Genomic DNA, 24,228 nt, shown 5'->3' with positions numbered 1-24,228 from the left:
GCCTGACAAAGGTGTGCGGACTGAAATGTTGCCTTATTACCAATACATTATTATCAGTGTGAGAAACAAGACAGTGTGCGGGACTTTTTTAGTCTTTAATCCATTTTAAAGGAAATTAAAAATAATGAAATTGTGTCATTTAGAATGCACACACAGACACACACACCGCTTGTAATTCTGTTCACTGAAATGTGCACATTCAGTGTCGTGTTTGTGTTCTATTTGTTACCGATGATACAGAAGAAGATAATTAGTTTGCGTGGTAGCTGCTGCTATTGGTGTATGAATGTGTGTGTGATTGGGTGAATGTGTAAAAAACAATGTTAAGCGCTTTGAGTCTGTGAAAAAACAGGGAAAAGCGCTATATAAGTGGAGTCTATTTACCATTCACCATAATAAGATTTATTATTATTATTTTTTTTTTTACTAAATGTGCTCTTTAAAGACTATCTCAGGTTTGTGCACATTTTGGGACTTTTAGGAGCTAGTGGCACATCCACATATCCCAGACCAACAACATTGACCTTAAAGTGGACCTATTATACTTTTTGACTTTTATGACCTGTAAACGTTGTTATAATGATTTATAGTCATGTTTAACCATACTAGCGTATCAAATAATTACGTACATGCATTAAGACGTATTCCCTGCTGACCGTCTGGGGTGTCTGTGCAGAGCACTAAACACTAGGGCAGCCGGTCGAGAAGTCACGTGTTCAAAGCGGTTCAGAATTTCCGGACATTCTTTTCGTCACACGGACATTCTTTTCGTCACACAAGCGGATGTTTCCATGTATGGTAATGCTGCCACCTTCCTGCTCAAGTCTGCCTCACGCCACTGAAAGTGTTCTGGAAGGAAGGTAACCAATCACAATGGAGTGGGGTTTGAAGGGGGGGGGGGGGGAGAGAGCGGAGAAGCACAAAGCTGAGTGTTGAGAGAGACTGCAGTGTGCACTAGGGTGAGAGGAAGAGTGTCCCGAAAATCTACATGGTTTTTTGTGATGTGATTCATGTCAGGTTGCTCTATAGCAGCTTTTAACAAGAAATTACGACCAGAAAAGTAGTATAATAGGAGATCTTTAAGCCATACATTGTCATGGTCTGTCTTTGTCTTGTCTTGTTTTGGTGTTACCCGTGTTTCCTGTTTTATTTTGGTATGTCTGTCTTGCTCCTCCCCATGTCCTGTCAAGTTTCCATCCTGTGTGATTGCTGCTCCCTCCCCTAATGTGTTGCACCTGTCCCTCGTTGTCTACCCTGTCTTGTGTCTATTATATATACTCCTTGTGTTCCGTTGTTCCTTTTTCGCGTCAGTGTCGGTGAGTCCTTGTCCTTTGTGTTCCCTGCTTTACTTGTGTTTTTCTTGTACTCCTGGTCTTTTGCCTTTTTGCCTGTTGGCCTTTTTTGTTGTATTTTTGCAGCTAATAAATGAACATTTTCTTGAAACGTCTTGCATTTGGGTCCTGCTTGCCTGCCTGTCTGACACCACCGTAACATACATTAGTGTATTAATTGAATATGCTGATTGCTGTTCATTAACGTAACAATAACGAGTTAGTGTCATCAGAAATTATTAAGAAACTTTCACTTTTTGCAGTTTTTTTGTAAAATTGTTAGCTCAATGTTTGCTCAATCTACTTTAAATAACTCATTAGGACATAGAGAACCAGAGCGTTTTTTTTGTAAATGTTTTAAACTGAATGAAACTCATTGTTTTTAAAATGATGCTATGTTTGACTGATCTGATGCTATGCCTGGCAGTTTTGAGCATCAATCAAACAGTGTGTCCCGAAGTGCTACAGTACATTATGCTAAATGCTAGCATAGTTCATTTGAGCCACTTATCAGCTAGTAACATTGAGGTGTATTTTGTATCGCATGACGGTGGCACTGAAAGGGAAATTCCATCACTGTACAACATAACAATCAGTTCACTCATCGCTAGAATCAACTAACAATGAAAGTTCCTTTTAATCACTTTAAAGTCAGCACCATCTCCAGGAACACCCAAGGACCTGACCTCTATATGGACGACCCTGCTTTATGAGGACTCAAAAGGTAATGGTTCAGCCAACCCTGCCACTCCACTTTACTGCCTGGGTGAAATAAGGTGGTGAGTTAGTAGGAGAAATAAATAAATAGAAATAAATAAAATGGGTACGCAAAGGAGATATGAATAGAGAAGATAAGAGGGAAGGGGACTAAATAGTTAGATGCACTGTGAATAAAGATGGTGGGATAAGGAGGACAAATCCGTTGCGGAGTAAAAAATAACCCAGAAAAAGAAAAGAATAAAAATCTCAAAGGAGAGATGCCGGACTTTTGAAAACAGCACTGTACTTCCCAAACTGACAGGGAGAGAGAACCAATGTGCATTTCTGTCCCTCAAAGCCATGACTGTCTAAAGTCCAGTCTGCTAACCAGAGTCAATGTCATTGAGCTGAAACCCACTATGAAGTTCCATAACGGTTCAGGTGATGAATATAGGTTCAATAGATAATGAAGATGAGACACTTGGATGGATTATCAACAATCTCTTCCCCATTGCCACATTGTTTTCACATTCATATAATACATACCAAATACTATTTTTTAATGTAAGAATTTGATATCTCAGAGTCGAATAGTCACAATGTGGTTCTGAAACAAGGATCATTCTATTCTGGCTATATGGGGGGTGATGAATGTCTGATTTAACATGGAATTGCTTGTTTTCTCCCAAAAGATCATTATACATCGCCTATTGTGGTATAAATATTAGCCCATTAATAATACTCAGGGTTCCTACACATTTTAGTTTTTAAAATTCCATACTTTTCCAGACTAAACTATTCAGGATTCCCGGTATATTATTCAGTCTATATTTGACATCCGAATACAAATGGTTCCATGCTTATTATATAAATTAATGGTTCTGAAGCCAGCCCTCTGAGAACTTACATCGACCAATGACAATCTCTTTGCCAAAACTCAAAAGCACGTTAAAAACTAAAGGTTAATGAAGATCCCTCGCCACTTCTGAAAAGTGTTGCTCGAAGTAGGTCTGCGTTATGCTGGAATTAACAGTCAAGTGCCATCTACTTTATGGATTTCCAACCTATCATCACCAAATTGTATACACAGCCTTTGGGGACCAACATACACACATGTATAAAGTTTTAGCAAGATAGCTCAAAAAAAGGTTCCCCCATTGACCAAAATGTCTGTTCGATCGGCGAGGATGCGGGGCTGGCGGTCAGCGCCGGGGGGCCTGTACTTTTAAAATCTCTGCGGGATTTTTTTCTAGTTTCAATTGCTCTCTACTTTTAACCCAAAGTATTCCTTTCCTAAAAATGTATTCCTACATTTATGTTATTTGGCAAATAAAGCTTGATACTGAAACTGAAAACTTTCCTTGCTAAAGTCACTAAAATGTTGGATGAGCCAGGGAAAAGATCTGATTTTAGGACAAAATATTAAATGAATACATGAACATTTGAAACTCATTTGCACTGAACTTTGAAATCTCATATAATGGAAAGGCTAAATACGAAAGACCAACAACACAGTTTGATCACAATCCAACTTATCTCTGGACCCGGCTGTCTTTCCTGAGGGTGTGTTGATGCTTGCTTATTTAATCTCAACCACCGCTACACACACACATTCTGGTCCAAGCCCTTGTGAAGTGGTAGTTCTCTCCCCTCGTAGAGCTGCTCCCCTGCGGCCTGATCTGTTGGCTGGAACTGCTGGACAGAGATCTTTATCAATGGGACTGGATGGATGAGTTGAGCCCTGTGGGGTCTGTGATGTGCTTTGACTGTTCCCAGGGCAAAGACAAAGGTGCAAATATAGCACTTTTCCACTACATGGTATCAGATCTAATCTTCTACTTTTCTAGGGTAGGGTAGGATGGGTAGAGTACAGTAGGGTAGGGCAGAGTCGAACCATTACCATGTCAATGCAAAGTGCCTGTAGATCCACTTTGTTCCTTCAAGCTTATTTTAAAGCCTGCTAACTCATCTGCACAGCTTTACTTGCGTCATTGCATGCAGCCGATCCATCCAGGTTTACAGAGCAAATAAAACAATCTGTCATGTGTCTACATGCCTGGTGGGAGGACTTTAGAGAACGGTGCCTTCTCATCGCACAGGCAGCTTGGACATACATACCCTGTACATCGCCAGAATAGCAGATAACATTGCTTATGCACGCCTGTCCAAACGGCAAACACTACAGTGCTGAGCAAACTCCCAGCCTGGGACTTCCCGTCTGATTGTACACCTCATCAGCCTCCTTTGAGAGCAGCCACCCCCCTGCCTACACCCCCCTCCTATGCTACGGTGCTAGGCAGACAAACTTCTTCCATCCATAAGGGAAGAAAATCATTACTTCAAATCAGTTTGGCTGTTTGTGAGAATTGCCCGGGACAGGAGGAGCCGAGGATGCTGTCCTCATTGATCTGTGCAGTCCTCTAATCTCATTAACTGGCTCTTGATTCATTGAGCTGGGGGGCCCCAGAGTGCGCCAAGGTTATGGAACCAAAACACCCCGCTCGCAATCCCCCACACTGAGGGTCACACGGAATCGAGGTCAATTGACTGTTCGGCAGACCCACGCTCCCCACAATCCCTTACACCAAACAATGCCCTCTCATTAATGTTCTGTTTTTTTTATAATGTTATTAGGTGAGACAGGTCTGCACGGCTTCATCACAACCTCACAAGCTACACTACAGCGCTAGTAATGCGGTGTTGCAGATACAAACGTCAAACGGAGCTATTGATCACACTGCAGCAGGCAGGTAAATTGACCAATAAATAAGGACACAATAAAACACACGCCCACTGTAATTACACACATATCGAGCCACTGTGATATATGACACAGCCGCAATTAGCCAATTCTCGCATGTGGTTTGAACGATAGGTAGAAAGATGATAAAAGCTTTTGAGGCTGACAGTAGTAGCCACAGTTTCGTATTTTGTGACAACTGAGCCGCTCAATGGAGCACTTGGTGGTTTAGTGCCTTGCTAAGTTACACCTGAAGTAGGGATGGGAATTGATAAGAATTTAACGATTCTGATTCCGATTCTGCTTATCGATCCGATTCCTTATCGATTCTCTTATCGATTCTCATTGTGTGAGAAAATAAGTACAAATGCGTTTATTTGTATTAACCTGCTTACATATCTGATCAGAAGTGTGTCTAGTGTGTGCAAAAATTATCAAGAGTAATTTAGGATTAGGAAATTGTCAATTTTAACATTAATTGTTCCGGACAGAAAAAAAAGGTTTGCCTTTTTAAGCCCAAATGCCATTATGTTCCCTAAAAACTAAAAACACAGACTGAAAACAGTCAAGGAAGAGCTTGTGCCTTTTGGAATATTAACTGTGCTCATTTGCATTCAACTTGAAACAAAATTCAACTGACATAAAAAATACAAAGAAGTCTTCTGTAAAGATAAGACCAACTATCAACTTTGGCAAATTAACCATTTGTTTGCAGAAAAAATATCATGTATGCCCTCTCAGGAAGGATACGAGATATTTAATGTACATGCTGTTCAAATGTGCAGCGCGCTGTTTATTATTAATATAACGGCCCGTCATCAGACACATTTGCACATCGGTCGCTCCTCAAGTAATCCAAGTCTTTTTTTTGTATGGGCAGAGATCACTATTTTAAGTGTGTAGTTACAAAGTGTCATGTTTAACTTTAGTGTAGGGTTCGTCTCAACCACCGTGCGTAAAGGGTGCATTAGAACAGCTGACGGGAGGAAAAAGAAAAAGGCTCTCGCTTTTTTATCTCTCTTCCTTTTTTATAAGCTCGCTCACTGTTTATTATTATAACGGCCCGTCATCAGACACATGTGCCGGATGGTTTTTGCACATCGATCGCTCCATCAAGTTGTCCAAGTCAGTGCTTTTTGTATGGGCAGAGATCGTTATTTTAAGTGTGTCTTTATGACGTTTATTGTTAAACTTAAGTGTAGACTATTGTTTCCTTATCACCGCCGAGTTCCGCTGTTTGTTGTTTTGGGTTCGTCTCGACCCGCCGTGCGTAAAGGCAGCAGAACAGCTGACGGAAGGAAAAAGGAACAAACCAGCTGACGAAAGTGAGTAAACACTGCGGGGCTTAAGGCAGCGGTCAAGAAAACCTTTTTGCTTTGCTTTATGCTGCTCTCACCTTTTTATCTCTCTCCCTCTTTTATTAGCCCACACATATGCCTACACACACGTTAATTCTCACACATTGTATGTACAAGTCCAATGGGCAATTCTGGTGTCGACTAGACAGGCAGCGGACATTTAAACGTTTAACGTTTAACCGTCAGGATCGCTGTCTGCTCGCTTGTGCGCGTGTCATTTGACGAAATGGAAACTTTACAATTGTTGCAAGTGGCCATATTGTCGTCTTTTCAAGTGAAAAACAACCAACATTTAGAGAGATTCTGTCTCAACGCCATGTTTGCTGCGTTCTGAACCAAAACAAAGCAGCGCGAGTGTCAAGTCATGACATATTTGCAACAAGCGGAACCGATAAGCGGGAATTGGTTGACTCGGCACCGGTTCTGAAGAGGAACCGGGTCTCGATTCCCATCCCTAACCTGAAGTTTTTTAGAATTATGTTTATTATGACAAAACAAAATATAGGCCTTTAAGGTCACATATTATGCAAATGTTCAGGTTCAAATTGTAAGTTGGGTTTCTAATACAAACTGTTTTCATGGTGTAGTGTCCAAAACAACTTTTACCGTATGTCCCTCACAATGGCATTGCTGAATCTCCTCTTTACAGCCTCTCTCTAAAACACAGGTGGAGGAATTGCTAAGCTGGGTTGGTAATGAAGGGGCATAGCTTCTCCCCTTATGACATCATAAGTGAAGACAAATCTGACTGGGTTTTTGAACAAAGGTTTTCAGAAAAGTGGGGGAAGTGAATCAGTCCAACATCATATCACAGGCAGACGCTGTCTGAAAAAGTTTCAACAAGCAATTATGTTTATTATTTATTCATGTATTCATTATTTTCTGATTACTGATTAATCATTCCTCATGTAAAATATCACATAATGAAAAATGTCCATCACTATTTCCCAAAATCCACACTGATGTCTTATTAATTATGAGCAGTATATCAAGTGTATTCATGTTATTGTAAATAAATAAAGCTGAGAAGGCCTTGCTAAAGCACTCCATGTATCCATTTGTGAAGCTGTGACCCTTATGTTAAATTACTTCTAGAATTACAATACATTTTCTGTCACCAACTTGTAACTTATCTAAGAGTTAACTAAAAGTTAACTTATAATTGTATTTTTTCAAGGGGCACATTAGTAATAATTGAGCTCTTCCATAAAGTTGGGGACGCACAGGAGACAGATTAACAAGAGAACAGTCATAATGAAACCATCAGAGACATGGTGGCTTAGTCTCTTGGTCCTAAAGTATTTACACTTAGTGGTCAAGCTCAGAAAACACAGATCCTATATTCATCTCAATTCAACCCCAGAACATACTGTATATCTTTCAAACATGACACCATACGTTTAAAACTAAGGCTTCTGTTCAATCTTTCAATCCAACACACAACAACTCTGATGACAATTGACTCTGATGTATGAGAAACACAAATTAACAATTTTTGGACTCTGGGAAAATTGTGGTGGGGTTTTCTGTTTGTCTAGATCCAATGAACAAATCTATAATTATCTACCAGGTAACAGTTCCATTATTTCTGACTAAATGGTGCATGAGCTCAACAGCTGCAATGAGAGGAAGAGAACAGTGTGTTGGCACATCACTGGCTAAATCAACTGATAAAGTAGACTGCATGAGCACCAATCAAGATGAACATGTGAAACAACAGAAAACATAAATGTAAGTATTATATAGTAGGGGAGAACGGGGGAATCTGAGGCATCGGGTAATGTGAGCCACCCCCTGTATCTAGGCAACGGAAAATGTTTTGGTCATGTGAGATATATGTTTTCAAGCCCCTCTCATTTCCCCATGGCCCTGAAAGAGAGGACCTCATGGTGCTGTGGTAAGCATGTTTTTTCACCAAAATAGGTATTTTGCATGTAAAAGTAAATTTTCTTGCTGTCAACTTAATCAACTGTTGTGCCAAAGCAAATGTATTCACGTACAAAAACTTCTATCATACGTGTTGATGAACTACCAACATATAAAAACCATGTGATGATATTAGCTAAAGATTAGCCTGAAATGCTAAGAGAGGTAGTTTTTTCTCAAATTGACACTGTCTCACTTTCCCCCACCATGAGGCACAAGTTAAGTTTAGTCTTAAACATATTTTAATGTAATATTACATAACATATGTTTTATTTTAATGTCATACACATTGTAGAAAAGCCATCATGCCAAGGAAATACACCAGGAAGACGACCTGGGGCAACCACACGGAAAGAGCACCTTCTCATCTTTCCCTGTAACCTTCAGGGCTGGAATGTAGAGTAGGCCTAGTTGTAGAGTATGACAGGCTGATGTTATAATCCAGTTGGGTCTTCTCCTGTGTTCTGAGTCCCAGGCTGTTCTCGCTGGTTCTGATTTTCCTATGCTTTGACCCCCAGACACAAGCTGGCTCTAAGGGTCCTGTGTTCTAATCTAACTGGTTCTATCTTTCATTTGAATCTTATTAAAACCTTTTGAATTATAATATGTTGTATTTGATTTTGTTCAGAGTTACTTTCAAGTGTTTAGAAAATGTGCTTTGCTTAATTGACCAAACCCCATCATTATTTTACTAGTCCGACATTAGTTCTGGAATGTGTGGCTAGCTTTCAGGATTCTAACTGTTACAATATGTGTTGTTATGGTAGTTTCATAGTGGAAAAAGTAAGTGGATCAGTTTACCCCCAGCTGGTTCACTTTACCCCTTTGATTTTTTCTGGTCCGTCTCAGTTTACCCCACAGCTGGGGTAAAGTGAGCCACATGACAACTTTTTTTAAAAACAATCATATTTTCACTTCCCTTTGTCTTGAAAAAAATCTGCTAATGCCCATTTCTAGGAAACATCCTGAATTAATGGGAAATGTGTAAATTTGAGCGATAAATCATTTTAGCTTCCTTAGAGGGGAGCAAATGTAAAAAGTGGCTCAGATTACCATATTCTCCCCTATACTGTATATTCATTTGAAAAAAAAACAGCTAATCTGTTTCATCAGAGCTGTGGGTAGGTTGATCACACTTGATTGACAGAGGTCTGACAACATAAGCGAAAAGTCACCTAACTGCCATAACAATTAAATAAATTGATAACAAAAGTTAATGAATTCTGATTAATGCATGGAAGTTCACATTTTTGCATTTTGGCTGCCTATACCAACTGTCTGCCTGACCCCAAATCAGCTATCTGAATCACTGTCCCTCTGCCCTGCACTCCAGTAGCCTCCCTCAAACTGCATCCAACTCTTCTGGAGCCAGCTGTCTAGCCCCCAGGCCTTCTGCCCAAGGTCTCCTTCTACACCTCAGCCCTGCCCTGAGGCCACCTGGCTGAGGTCTCCTCCACCACCCCTGTACATTTCCCAGGCTGTCTGCCTGATATATCCAGCAACAGTGTTGGGAAAGTTCACTTTCTACAGGAACTAGTTGAAAGTTCAGTTCACACACTTTAAAATGAAATAGCTCAGGTCATAATTCAAAATTGTGAACTAATTTCACAGTTCAAAAATGAACTAGTTCATAGTTCTTTTTTTTACAATATAGTTTGGTTCTGCCTCTGCTTTCAGGCCACCTGTCTACCTGTATCTACCTGTTTGTCTTCCTACATGAACCCATAACTGCAGTAAAAATGAAAAGTAAGGACAACTTTGTAATGTACGTAATGTAAGTTCAACTCATAAGTTCTACATAATAAAACTTACAAAAAGTAAAGGTTGTGCCAACTTTTTCCAGACACTTTCAATGTTATATTCAACATTTTGACAGACTTGGTTTTGTTTGATATTTGTATGACAGATAATTACTTGGCACCACTGTTATTGTTTGAAATTCTTAGTATGTATAACTCACCATTTTAAGTTTTAAATATGATAGATTTTATTCAAAAATATTAAAGTTATCTCAACAAAAGATCGCTGAATAAGGGGAGTTTTCCTTAAAACTTAAAGAGTTTAAACAGCCTTGAAAATTAGAATTGTTCTTATCTTCTTTTTAATTGTTACAGTGCAGCCTACCCATCTGCCTGTCTACCTGTCTGCTCATTAGTTATCCTCTTCACTTAAACCATGAAGTGAGCTTTTCTGTGTTTGGATTCATCGCTCAAAGCAATAAACTATTCTAGAACATTTGGTGGAAAGTCTCTGCTAAATCCAGTGTACAAACTTCTCTCACCTGGTATTCGCTGGGCCAGAAGGTGCTGACAGCCAGCTCCACCTGGTGCCACTGGTGCCCCTGGGAGCCTGAGATGTTCCAGACGGCGCTGCCCTTGGGGCCCCCGTTGACCCGGATGTAGAGCTGCAGGGCCCCGGGGCTGTGGCCGTCGCGGCTGTACAGGAAGTAGCTGAACTGGATGCAGTGGGTGTCGTTCTCGCTGAGCGGCAGCAGGAGCAGCTGAGCCCGCTGGCCCCCGAAGTGCTGCGAGGAATTCACCATCATGAAGGAGCCTGCAGGGCCGGGAGACAGAGAGAGAGGGGGTCAAGTCAAGTCAAGTCAACTTTATTGTCAATTTCTGCAATATGTGCAAGACATACAGAGGAATCGTAATTACGTTTCTCTTTTGCACACATGCCACAATGAGTACACAAGTACAATACAAATATACAGTATAATTAAAATATGCAATAAATCATTCTAGATAGTGCAAAAGTTGGGCAAATCCTAGCAGTATAGAAAAGTAAATGAATTGAAAATGTGCAATATGAAGAACATTATTTACAATGTGTTCAATATACAGTAAACCAAGAAAATGTGCAGACTGAGTATAAACATTGAACGTAAAAAGCACTGATGTGTCCACACAGGAAGAAGTATGTAACTATCAACTATTGCCCATTTGAAAGTTTAATTAGTATTGGCAGAATTTTGGAGACTGCTTACTGAGACTTTTGCTGCATTCACATGTAATGAGCCGGACCGTAAAACATTATACGGTAGGTGACAAGGAAACACGCATGACAATGTGTTGCTATGATGATATCGTATTGTTTCAAGGAAATAAATAAAATGTAGGCTATTAAATCAAATTTAGGGAGACTGGCAAAATGTTGACCGTTGCTAGGATTATCTGCCGCCCAAATAAAATGTAACCGTCCGGGCGCTCCGGTGGCGTAGTGGATAGAGCGTGTACCATATCGGATCAGGCCCTCCTTGCATAGTCGTGGGTTCAAGTCTGACCCGTGGACATATACTGCATGTCATCCCCCTCCCTCCCTGTCTCCCCATTTCAACTCTGTACTGTCTAATAAAGCTTGAAAATTCCCAAAAATAATCTTAAAAACATTTTTTACCGTCCTGCTCTCTTCCACTTCAATGACATACGGTTTGCAGTCTACAGTTTTCCTTATTTCATGTGAATGCAGCCTAGGAGCAGGGTGAAAGTTGAGTTCTAATAAAACAGCAAAGCCTCTTCTTCCTAACAGATGTTGCTCAATATCATTATTAAAGCCACTACGAGTAACATGGCACGTTGGCGTCCCCTTTGGACAAAAGCAGTAGTATTTTTACGACGCCCGCTGTCGCAAAGCTGTTTTATAGCTCGTGCCAGGCGTGCGAGTGTGAACTGAGATGGGCGCAATATAGTGCATGTCCGTGTGTTGAAAGTGTGAGGACTCTTTTCGGCTCCGTGAGAGTGGTTTTGACACTGCATCAACTAATGCCAGTCAGTGCTACACACACCTGATTGCAATGAGTTGATGCAGCAGCGTCACCTAACTACTCTCTCTCACGGAGCTGAAAGATTACGTGTCCTCACAGAAAGCGAATGAACGAGAGACGGCAGTTAGTATGGATCACCATGAGGTAATGTGTTTGTGTTGTTGATGTAAATAATGACTATTTCAGATAATGGTTATCTGATGATGGTGAAGCAAAGCAAACTTTGTGTTAGTACCAACCGCTCATTCATTTAGGAGTAAACAGCACTGCAGTCTAGTTTCGCTCTCGTGAAATTGTATACACGTTGCTTGGCAACGCCCTCGTCCCGCCCGTAGCCTATATAACTCTCCCTTTTAGCTTTTCTTCATTGCATTCTCTTTTTTTTCTTTGATGGTTCAGCCCCGTTATCAGTCATTATGACGACAAATAACTGTCTCAAACTCCCCTTCCCTCACCTGGACAGATAGGCTTTTCAAATCGCGTTGCAGCGCTACACTGAAATCTGCGACCAATACGGATATGTGACCATAGAGCCTGCACGAGCAAACCGAAAATCGGACTGGGTGTGCGACCAGACCAAAAGCAGTAATAAAAACTATATAAAAACTTCTTTCTTTGCACTGATGGTCTCGTTTGCTGTTAAAGGTAATTTATGATTATCAGAGGAAACATGAGGCTGTTTAAAAGATATTTAAATGTTACTCATAGCCGCTTTAACTTCACAAATAGCATTTCCACCAGCTGCACGGTACTGAGTGACCTGAAGTATAAAAAAAATAACAAGATCCAACTCTTTTAGCAACACCTCAGCCCAGGATAGATATGTGGGTGCACTGGGTGTCAGGCTTGATTGGGCTTTTATTTTGAAATGAGGTTCACAGAACCACTGCTGGCTCTCGCTTCTCGACAGCACAGCAGAGAAACACACTGGCCACAGTAGAGCGAGGGGAAGTGTAGGAGGAAGATTTGCCTTTGACTGTGGCCTTCACATCAGCAGGAAACTCAATCCAAAGTTAGAAAAAAAACTGACATGCTTGTTAAAGCTTATTTAACACTTAAAACAGCACATGTTATGTCCCTGTGAAATTTTATTTAATAAATAAGAAATATTCTACATCCTGGAAAAACCCATGGATGAAATAACTAATGTATAGGGATAAGCCTCCACAACATAAATGTATTTTTAGATGTTCACTGAAGATCCACTCAGTGGTACAGTTATGTTAGGTACGGTACGGTAATGCACCATTATTTGTGTTTCACTGTCAAAAGTTGGAAAGGGTACCAAAATGAGCGTACCGTATTCAGTTTTTTCCCCGTTTTGTTGGGGAACAAAAGCCATACCAAAGGGTCTCAAGAGGGTGGCTCTGCGTAGCTCTTTGCTTATTCTGTGGCACTTTTCTTCATCTTTGAATTTTATCAGCGGGCAACACTGTGTCCCGCTGCTATGATGTCATCATAGTTACCTAGCTGCCTGGGCCAGCGCCTTTCAACAGCTCTAATCCATAGACTTTATATACTGTGGTCGCAGCCATTGCCATTTGGCATTAACCCCACATACATAGAAAGGGTGCTGGCGACGGTGGAAACACAAGTTACATCTGCATCAAAGCATTAAGGGATCACTTTTACCTTTGGGTTTCCAAAAGTATTAATAAGAGGATGGATCCATGTAGCAAATTTGAAAGCACTTCACAATCACTAAATCATATAAAAAAAATGTTAAACAGTGCTGAAGGTAACACCTGGAGGCAACAGGACAGGTGGTAAGTGTATTACCTAGGACTGGTTGTCCTTGGGGATCAAAAGGCTTTTCCTCCCTAGCTTCTTATCTTCTAATCATTATAATCAGATCCAGTCTTTGAGGCTGAGAGTCTTGCATGCTAATTGCACAAGTAGCCTTCACATCCAGTGCAGCGGTTATAACACTGCGATAACATCAAGAAGGCCGTGGTGGGGCCAGCACGGAAAGCAGGGGGTTGTGGGTAGTGTAGTTGCTGATGTACTGTAACGTTAAGAGTGCTATCAGAGTCCTGCCCGCTGCCATTAATCACACTGACACTGTTATTAGGCCATAACGGCAGCCATGGGAATGCTTAAACCAGAGAGATGGCTGTAATACCCTCACACTGACATGCAGGCATGACACATATCAGCTCACACACACACATCCTCCTCTCACTCTCTCTCTCTCTCTCTCTCTCACACACACACACACATGCACACGCACACACACACACACACACACACACACACACACACACACACACACACACACACACACACACACACACACACATTCTACAGGCCCAAAGCCAAACTCAGATCCAAGTCCTGTTGACCTCCCCAAGAGTAAGAAATGCCTCTTCTTTATAACTTTGCCATCATTCCATACATTCTATCATCTTTGTTTTCCTGATTTACTCTGCAGACTCTTCACCTCCACTTATTCTCTTTCCTAATCCTCTGCCTTCACCAGCTTTGGTTAGTCCAAATTTGAAAGATGCAAATCATTTACAAAAAAAGAGATTTGCCATTAGTTTGTCTGATTTTAAGGCAAAACCAAGCATCTGAAGAAAACATATCAGTCAAGCTGTTTACAGTTTTTGCCAATTGCTTACACACATGTTGCAAAAACACAGCTGTATTCAGTACTTTGGATGGTTTTTGACTTTACAAGTTTCATACAGATTTTTTTTGTGAAAGATTGATTCACTACAGTTCATCTAGACATATGAAAATAAAAATAAAAAAGCTTCTGAAAAAAAAGTGTATTTTGCAATGTCATTGTTTTGGCCAACAAAAAAATGAATAGGTATTGCAGTTCAAGAAGCAATTCAGTTTGTCAATATAAACTCTGAAATAATTACAGTAAAATAAAATAAAAACAGTGTTGTAAGGAATGGGGCGGGTGGAATATGAATCTTTTGGATACGGCCTCCCGTTTGCATCTGGCCACATCGCCTCATCGACATCACATGCAATGTCATCCTTTGAGAACCAAGAGCGAAAATATTCCTGATATCCAGTATAAATGTCCTAATTATGGAGCTACTGTGTAGTTGGGCTGGACTCTCTGCCCAGGCTCCTATATTGTTAGGCCATGATCTATAACATGGTCCACTATAGTGTCCCTGTTGTTTGTGTCTCCGTCTGTTGTCTCCTTTGTCATCGTCCTCCTGCCGCTCTCTCTTGTCCTCTTCCCCTGACTCTTACTGTTTTACAAAGAAGCTGAGCTCATCTGAAGTCTATTTGTAATGCTAAGGCTCATACTGATTGGTATTCAATTATCTTTATTTTTCTATTTTTAATGTGTGTGAGTCTGTGTGCTTTTCCAATTTTAGTTGTGTTTTGAATTTTAAATAGATGTGTTTTCACAAGGATTGCAGGAGATTTCCTTTTTGAACAATGTGTCTTGTGTAAAAAACAGTGTGTAGTGTTTTGCAAGAAGTGTGTTGCAGAATTTCAAACACAGTGCAAAGCCTATCTTGTGTTTGTGGGGTTGGTGCTTGTGTTTAGGGCATGGTCACAAAAGTTAGAGGTTGTGATCCTTTGGGCATAGCAACCACTATTAGTGTTTAAGCATTAGGCAAAAACTGTAAATGACAGGTGATTTGTGGACTAATTCTAAAATGTACTAAAATGGAGGATATAAGAACAATTGCTGCTGTTATTTTAGATCTGGGGCCGTATTCACAAAACATTTTAAGGCTAAGAGTAGGTCATAATGTGCTGATTTAGGAGTAACTCTCAAAAATAAGGGGCGTTTCACTCCTAATTTTAGGACTCCTAACTCTTTAAGATAAGTGTAATTCACAAAGCATTTTAGTGCTAAAACTAGCTCCTAAATCTATGAAAAGCTAGGAGTCCTCGAGAGGACCCCTAAGTCACTAAGAGTAAATCACAGACAACCATTTGATGGCATTTTGGGAGCGTCGCTGCAGACGTGCCTCCGACACGCATCAGCAGTGCATCTGAGGTTGGATGTGTGTCCGCTCTAGGTTGATTACACGGTCAGTGACAAAAAGTCAGACGCAGACGCGAGGTAGATGCGCAGTAGAGGTAGGATGTGTGCAGAGGCCGTTAAGGTTGCGCAGTGGTCAGTTTGCATCTCGAGCAGAGGCTGCTATGTATAAGTGTCCGAAAGAAGTGCCTCACAGGCGGACACAGGTCGCGTCGTGCTTGGTGCAGGAGAGAGTGTGACAGTGTTCACGTCATTTCGCTTGAGCCAACTCCTTAAGACTAACGATAATATCAAACATGTTTGATAATGTCGGAACGTCAAGACGGGAAGAAGACTGGCTGAAATCGGGTCGGATGACTGAGATTACGTGCACGCGCCACAACTCCAGCAAGACTTCTGTGATTTCAGTCCGACATTGGAAGATTGTCTGCGACTGTCAAATCGCGTGAAAAGTCGTGTAGTGTAAGCCTGTATTAATAGCTGTAAGGGGTTAATGATCTTAGTAAAGCTATGTTTAGAAAGTATAGACACATTTATATTTATTACATTTATATAAAAAAAATATTTATTAAGTTCCTTTTCCTGCAGTTGCTTTGGGTTTACGATGCACTGAAAGTTACTGTTGGTGTCACGTTTGGGTTTAATTTGTTACTAGAGACCTATATGTGGCGCTTCGCAGCATCTCCTCCGTTCCACAGATCCGCTACTGTATACTTGCGCGTCTCGCCTTTTTCCTTCCGCAGGCACTTTACGATTTCGCCGGCTGTTGTTTCTAAATTGTGAATTTCCTGGTTTGTCGCTGTCTGACTATTGCTGCATAGTCCGCCGTTGAGAGAAATACAGTGAGAGTGCATGGCGTGTAGCTGTTCAATGAGGATATTTTTTCCGATTCAAATCATTATAAAATTTTAAATGAATAGGCCTATGTGGCGCTATTGTAGGTTAATTGTGAACAAATGTGTGGGGAACCCTGCAGTATCTTGGTTTCATGTTAAATCAGTGTCACTTGTCATTAATTGTATATAAAAATTCTTTACTTTAATACAGCGACACGATATGGATATCTCCCACAGTGTTTCTATCAAAAATTCACTCTTAGCTCTCATTCCCTCTCAGCCAATCACTGTAGGCATAGAAGGTATGAACATGACATCATCCATAGCAACAGGGTCAACCCCGCCCTCTAGTCTTAGCTTAGGAGTCCCTCCCATTCCTTAGTAAAAGTTGGTCTTATCAGCTTTGTGAACAGGTTTTAAGAAATAACTCCTTACTAAGAACTTTTAGTGCTCCTTAGGAGTACTCTTAGTGCTAAGATAAAATGTTTTGTGAATACGGCCCCTGAATAGCTCTGAATTTTCTTGATAATCTACAGACAGACTTTGCTCTTTATTGTGCACTGAGAAAATGCATTTTCTTCTGAACACAGCCATTAACTTAGGAAAGGGCATGAAGTTTGTGTTATAGAGTCATTTCCTAGCCTGGCACCGCCCGCCTACCTACTTCCTCTCAATTTTCATTTCCCTTTAGTAGTCAGTCTGGGTCCGCGGTATATTCGCGGGCTTTCTCAGGATAGATTTTTGCATGACCAATCAGCGAACAGAGGGAGTGGCTGAGAACAATGACGTGCGGCAGTTTCAGTTGCGAAGGCGGCGCATGACGCACAACGCTATGCGATTGGTTGGCAGATCCTGAGTGCCACTGGGCAGATCCAATAGTTTTAAACTTCCAACAGACACCCGCCTTCAAGTGAGTTTACGTTTGTCAATTGAGCGATTCCAGACCTTCTGTGCAAATGAAATGAAGTACGATGGTCTGGTAGAACATTGCATAATTTTGTACTGGAAAGCAAGTCGACAGGAGGAATGCATGGGCTGGTCAGAATGAAAAGACTTTTGAATGCTTTTATCAGTTCATGAGTTTATAGAGTGTGTAATAAAGGTTCATTTTCTGGTCATCAAGTGGTGAATGTTCTGTATTGCAACGCTCCATCTCTAACCCCTCCGTTGGAGGAATTTACAGAAGCTACGGTGGCCTTCAAGGACAAAAAGCTAGTCACTAAAGATGGCTTCATCCAGCACTGCCTCAAGTCGTTTCACAATGTCAAGTGATGAGGTGAAGATGTATTTAGTCATTTATTCTATAGTACTTCTTCTTGGTGCATTTCCCCAGGACGCCCACTATATATGGCATTGCGTGCTGCTCCTATGTTAATGTAAAAGGCTCATTCTTTAAAAAAAAACATTTATATTTAAGAAATGATATAGGGGAGAGTGGCCTAAGTTGTGCAACTTTTCACTCAAAGTGACTTTAAAGTAAGGCATTGACAGTAAAGTCTCCAACTCAAATATGTACATATATTTCAGGGTGTTGTGCATCCCTGGCAATAAAAACTTTGGATCTGGAATAAACTGTTGAAGAAATTAATATAGCTTTCGGAAAAAAAGCTGTCTTGATGCACAACTTAATTGTGGTGTAAGTTGTGCGGTTGGAGAGAATACCATGAGGTGAATTGTGCCATTGATATATATCTCATAAACTGTAATGCAAGACAAATCCATTAGACAATCACTTATTTAAGGTGTATTTAAAGTAAATAAAGTAAATAGTTGACAAAGATTGAAGGACAATTAGCCTAGCAGATCTAATGGTTTTACCTGCAAAGCTCACAATGACAAAGTCACCATCATCATCTTTCTGGCCATCTGAACTCTCATCAGTGGTGTCGTTAAGTGGAATTGAGATGTCACTCTCTTCTGAGCTACTGTAGACAATCACTTTCTTTTGGTGACCAGCGTATACAGCCATGCCACTGGCACAACTCTCAGAAATGTACTTTGCACTAGTTGCTCCGTGCTTGTGGAACCAACTGCTACCTGACAAATGTGATTCCCCTACATATCTGCCTTTAAATCAAGGCTCAAAACCCATATGTACACCCTGGTGTTTCCTCCCCATTAACTATCTTACCTCTGCACTACTATCTGTGTTTATGTGGATGTATGGGCTTTACGTCTTTTATTTTGGTTATTGTTATTTTACCTTCATTGTTTACCTATTAAATGCACTATGTACAGCACTTTGGACAGTGCAAACTGTCATAAATGTGATTTTATAAATACATTTTACTTACTTACTTACTTATAACTCACCCAGGCCCTTTGGCAAAAATCACCCCAATCCCAGAAATTTGGATAATAAGCATGATGCAGCAATTTAGGGCTGACATCGTGCTAACTGTATAGACTCAAAATGTAGCATACCAAAGCACTAAAACATGTGTCAAATGTTTTCAAACTTGTCTATAATTGTTCAGACACAATAATCAAAAAACCTTGATCATGGAAATTTTACTTTGAAAGGCAAAACACAGTTTTTTGAGCTTAAATGGGCTTATATCTTATTCCTTGTGTCTCCCTTCTTTACAGGATGAGTCAAATGGCTCTTCTTAAATATGTGGTCACATTTCCAATTTCTTCCACGGTTTTCTAGAAACAAGGGGTGGCACAACTTCCAAAATGCACAACTTAGGCCACTCTCCCCTACTGTCTAATCAAAACAAACTTATGGAAATAATATTCCATTTTTACCAAGTCTGTTATGAAAAACGCCAATTCCTTTAACACACTGCACCTTTAAAGGGAATCAAAAAACAAACAGGTCAAAAGCCAGGCCAGATCCTCAGACAACCTGTACATTACGAGGTTTAAAATGCATAGAGGGGCTTGTAAAATACCATATAGAAAAAGTTATTTTGGGCAGACAGCCTTTTCCTATCGAGCAGCACATACTTGGAATACTATACCCACAGAACTAAGGAACATTACATCACTCAAATCCGTCTCAAAATCTATAAAACATTTGTTATTGATCAAATATGCTGCCGTAATCTGTGTGTTTGTCTGTGTGTTTACTAGTTGTGTTTTTGTCTGCGTTTATGCTCCTTGTCTATGTGTATGCTCCTTGTCTATGCTTATGTGATTTTGTAAGTGTTTAAATGCTTGTGTTTTTAATGTGCTATATTCATGCACTTTTATCTGTGTCTGTATGCTTCTTGTTTTAAGTTTTTCACACACCACCAACCTGTTATGGGCTGGAATGGTTGTGTCATTTTGCTGTGTGCTTATGTGAAGTATTTCTGTATTATTTTTTTAATGTTTTCTTTTAAGCTATCAACCTGTCATGGTTACTACAGATGAAAATGAGCCAGCATGGCTAAATCTGGCACATTAACATGTTGAACTCTGGTGCTCATGTTTCTTAATGTGCGCTGTCCCTTTCAAAATAAAGAAATCTAAAAAAATATATATATTACAAAGCTTCTCTGACCGATGTCCAGACACTCCCTGGGCTCCATCCTCCCTGCCCCAGAACAACAGATGAGACGTCAGACCGGCCAGGAATATCTAGTGATAACAAGCAGCTGTTGTCCTTTGAGTTTTCCCTGTGTTCTTGGACCACGCTGATATGTCCCTCTCTATCACCTGCTCACAGGCCAAGCTGGCCACCACTGCTGCTTTGATGTTAGAGTTCTCTGGGGGCTGGGGTGGGGGTGGGGGGGAGTGTCTGGATAAATTGCTTTTTCTCAAGCTATGAGTGCTAGACACACTCATTGTTGGAGGGCAAGTCTCCAACTGTCCCCTTGACAGGAGGACTGCATCGGGAAGAGTGAGGGGGGGACAGTGAATAAGGCATCGCCGCGGCTTATAATGTTTCTTCTTTATATTCAAATGTCTTTTAGCAACACATGCTATTTGGTAAGCCAAATACATAACCTTTACTTTGCTACTGTAAGCTACGGTAATCTTTTGTTTCACCTGAAGCCACCCTAGTAGATGTGAGAGTGGATAACAAACCAGCACCACTGCTTTAAGTTAAGTTAATAGTCAATTTACTCAAGGCACATTGAAATGTGTCATTTTGCATAGTTCTCAAGTCAGAGCGCAGGGTCAGCCATAGTGTAGCGCTCCTAGAGCAGTTTGGGGTTCAGTGTCTTGCTCAAGAACACAATAGTAGAGACAATGGGCACCATAGACGTAATACCAGACACAACTAAAGCTTGTTTGAGAAGAGTCTGGCCTGCTCAGAATCACAGCACAATACACAATTAGATTTCTCTCCAACTCAATCTCTACTTGCTGTGATGTCACACTGACATCAGGAATAACTTGTGAAACTCAAGAAGCTTCAGTTTTTAGAGTCAGGTACACAGCAACAGCTTTCCATCAGATACCTACCTCTAAGCATGATGCCATTGCCTTCTCAATGGTCAATGACCTCAGATGGGTGTAGAGGCTTTTTCAGATAAGTGTAATTCACAAAGCATTTTAGCGCTAATACTAGCTCCTTAATCTATGAAAAGCTAGGAGTCCTCGAGAGGACCCCTATGTGACTAAGAGTCAATCACAGACAATCCTTTGATGGTGTTTTGGAGAGATGTAATGATGGGACACTTTCTGAAAGGTATGCATTAATAACTGTAAGGGTTTAATGATCATACTAAAGCTATATTTAGAAAGTATAAATTAATTTGTGTTTTAAGCAAATTTCTGTTCATCTTTGGCTCAATATATTGAGTGGTAATAAATATATTTTTTTAGAATAATCTCTCATCCATATATTTTATTAAAATATAGTTTTTAAATAAACAAATGTAGGCTATAAATAATGAATCTATATTTACGCCTGACCTTAGAAAATGGTGAAAATTAAAAAGAATGTTGGAGCTCCTTTTCCTGCAGTTGCTATCGGTTTACAATGAAATACAGTGAGAGTGCATGGTGTGCAGCTCTTCAATCAGGATATTTTATCCGACTCATATCATTGAAAAATGTAAAATGAATATGTGGCGCTATTGTAGGCTTATAGTGAACCAATGTGTGGGAAACCCTGCAGTAGGCTATATTCTTGGTTTCATGTTATCATTAATTTTGATTTAAAAACGTTTTACTTTAATAAAGAGACACAATATGGATATCTCCCACAGTGTTTATAAAATCACTCTTAGAGACTCATTCCCTCTCAGCCAATCACTGTGGGCAAAGAAGGTATGAACATGACATCATGCATAGCAACAGGGTCAACTTTGCCCTCTTATCTTAGCTTAGGAGTCCCTCCCATTCCTTAGTAAAAGTTGTTCTTATCAGCTTTGTGAACAGGTTTTAAGATATCACTCTTAACTAAGAACTTTTAGTGCTCCTTAGGAGCACTCTTAGCGCTAAGATAAAATGTTTTGTGAATACGGCCCAAGGTCTATAAAACATATAACATTGTAAAAGATGAAAGCAGTCCAAATCCTCAAAATATTCAATTTAATAACATGTATGAGAAAGGTTTATGCTGTAATAAGCGCATATAAATATAAGCTAAGCTTTGGGGAACTTTGTTTGTTTGACACTTTACAGATTGTCATTTGATCACATTAACAACTAAATAGTGAATAGTACAGATTTAATTTAATTTAGCTGAAGATCATTTAGTTCTATTAATACGTTAAGAGTGAGACATCATTTGAAAATTGAATTAATTATGATAAACACATTTGCAAAGTTTTATCTGTATAACTGGTTCCTTATGTTGTCTAATTACCCTTCATAGCCAAGTATGTATGTGACAACTGAGTGGAGTTACGAAGGCTACGGAGTTGGGCAATCATTTTTCATCTGATATTTTTCATTAAAAATGTTTTCATTTGTCATGAGACCATTATTGTTTTTTTGCAGCTTTCTGGCATAGAGTAGCATAACCTGTTGTAGTTTGACAAAGTACTCAGTGAAGAGATAAGCCGCTGAAGGTTAATATACTGGCACAAACACCGGCCCGCCGTCTACGCTGTTATATTTCAGCTGGATGGATTCAGCCAACATGATTGATGCAGTAATTAGAAACTTGATAAAATTATTTGAAAAAAAATGATATTAAAGATATTACAGGCTTTGATAACCTTACCCAACATCCTTGAAAGCACACATGCACAGAGACAAATCATGTATATATGCCCACACATACATACAAAAACACACGCGCACACACACACGCACGCACACACGCACACACACACAGGCGTTAAAAAAAAGAGGCAAATAAAATACAACTAATGCAGAGAAATTCTCCATAAATCCATGAAAGCTGATAAGGCTCCATCTATTTCTCCTGTGACCCTGCCAAGGGCGATGGAACATGCATTAAGAGATTGAGGGGGGCTCGGCTCCCTGAATCTATATCAGAATGTGAGGTGGGAACCTGAGTCATAGGTCTGTCCACTTTTATCACACTTACACTGAGGAAAAACCCCAGAGTGGAAAGGAACAGATAGTAAGCCTTTATCTTTATGTGTGTCATTTTTTCGTTTGCTCGGCTCTGCTGTTATCACTAACGCTTTGTATAACTCAATCGGCCCAATTCTATACAAACATAACACCATCATTCCCTCCGAAAAAAGGCCTAGAAAAACCTGATGCATTTTAATCAAATCTTTATCTCACACCGCCTCCACATCCATTTACAGTGAATAACAGTTAATAGTCTTGTTTTTAGTTGATGTGCTTTGAGATTGTGTGATGGCTGAGAACGGGCTGGACTGTTTTCCTCCTCCTCCTCCTCCTCCGGGGCATCTGGAGAAGGTCATCCAAGCTTTTCAATTTGGTTTTCTGAATTTGGTCTTTCAGACCTTCATTTTCTTTTGGTCTTTTCTTCTTCTTCTTCTTGCTACATAGAGCCGTGGTGACCTCAGATGATATTGCACATGGAAGAGAAGTGAAGTGCAGCGAGCGCAGAGGATTCAGTTGCACAGATTGGTCTCAGTGTTTTGCTTCTCTTTGTATCTCTAGCATGTTGTGTGTGTTTGCTCGGCTGGCAGGAGAACACTGCTTTGTTTACCGGAGCAAAAAGCCAATGCAGATTTTGCCATTTAAAAACAATTACGTGAAGGTGCTTTACACCGTGCAAATGGGAAATCTGCAAAGCAAACGGCAGCTGGTCTTGAATGCGACACTGACAGAGCCTGAACGCCCCGCAAAACAATAGCAGCCTGAGAGCAGCTGACAACTCCAGCTAATGAATTCCCCCAGGTCAGACGCCAGAGCCCGGCACACAACCTGGAGGACCGCTGACAACAACACAGTCGTCACTGTGTCTCCACACAGACGCTTCCAAGATGCAGAGCCATTGGCACCGCACACTGAGTCAACGGTGCCAACAAATCCACACTTTCATTGTCAAAGCAAATGCTGCATCACATGTAGCCACAGTACCTGGGTAACTGTTGAGTGTTTGCTGCAGGATAACACACATACAATATTGTTGTACCACAGAGGAACCCATTCATCCCCTTACTACAAAACCCTTATTACAAAGGGCTACTTGAGTCATATATATCACCTAAAAATACTGTATTTACTGGAGTATTGTGCCAGATTCATTGGAACCCAACATCCCTTCATTGGGTTAGT

General features: G+C 40.4%; 1 protein-coding gene across 1 annotated transcript in view; it reads right to left on the bottom strand.

The window, feature by feature from the left end:
* ptprua (protein tyrosine phosphatase receptor type Ua) overlaps positions 1 to 24,228 on the bottom strand; it is a gene marked incomplete at both ends in the record, with an annotated part of 279,645 nt that overhangs the window by 131,624 nt on the left and 123,793 nt on the right. Inside the window, one exon of the mRNA XM_080045126.1 lies at positions 10,336 to 10,607. Within this exon, the coding sequence (XP_079901252.1) occupies positions 10,336 to 10,607 (272 nt within the window). The remainder of the gene's footprint in view (positions 1 to 10,335; positions 10,608 to 24,228) is intronic.

The sequence above is a fragment of the Ammodytes marinus genome, assembly GCF_949987685.1.
Source record: "Ammodytes marinus genome assembly, chromosome: 17".
Taxonomy (NCBI): domain Eukaryota; kingdom Metazoa; phylum Chordata; class Actinopteri; order Uranoscopiformes; family Ammodytidae; genus Ammodytes; species Ammodytes marinus.
The sequence above is the reverse complement of the archived record's forward strand: the minus strand, read 5'-3'. Positions and strand labels throughout refer to the sequence as shown.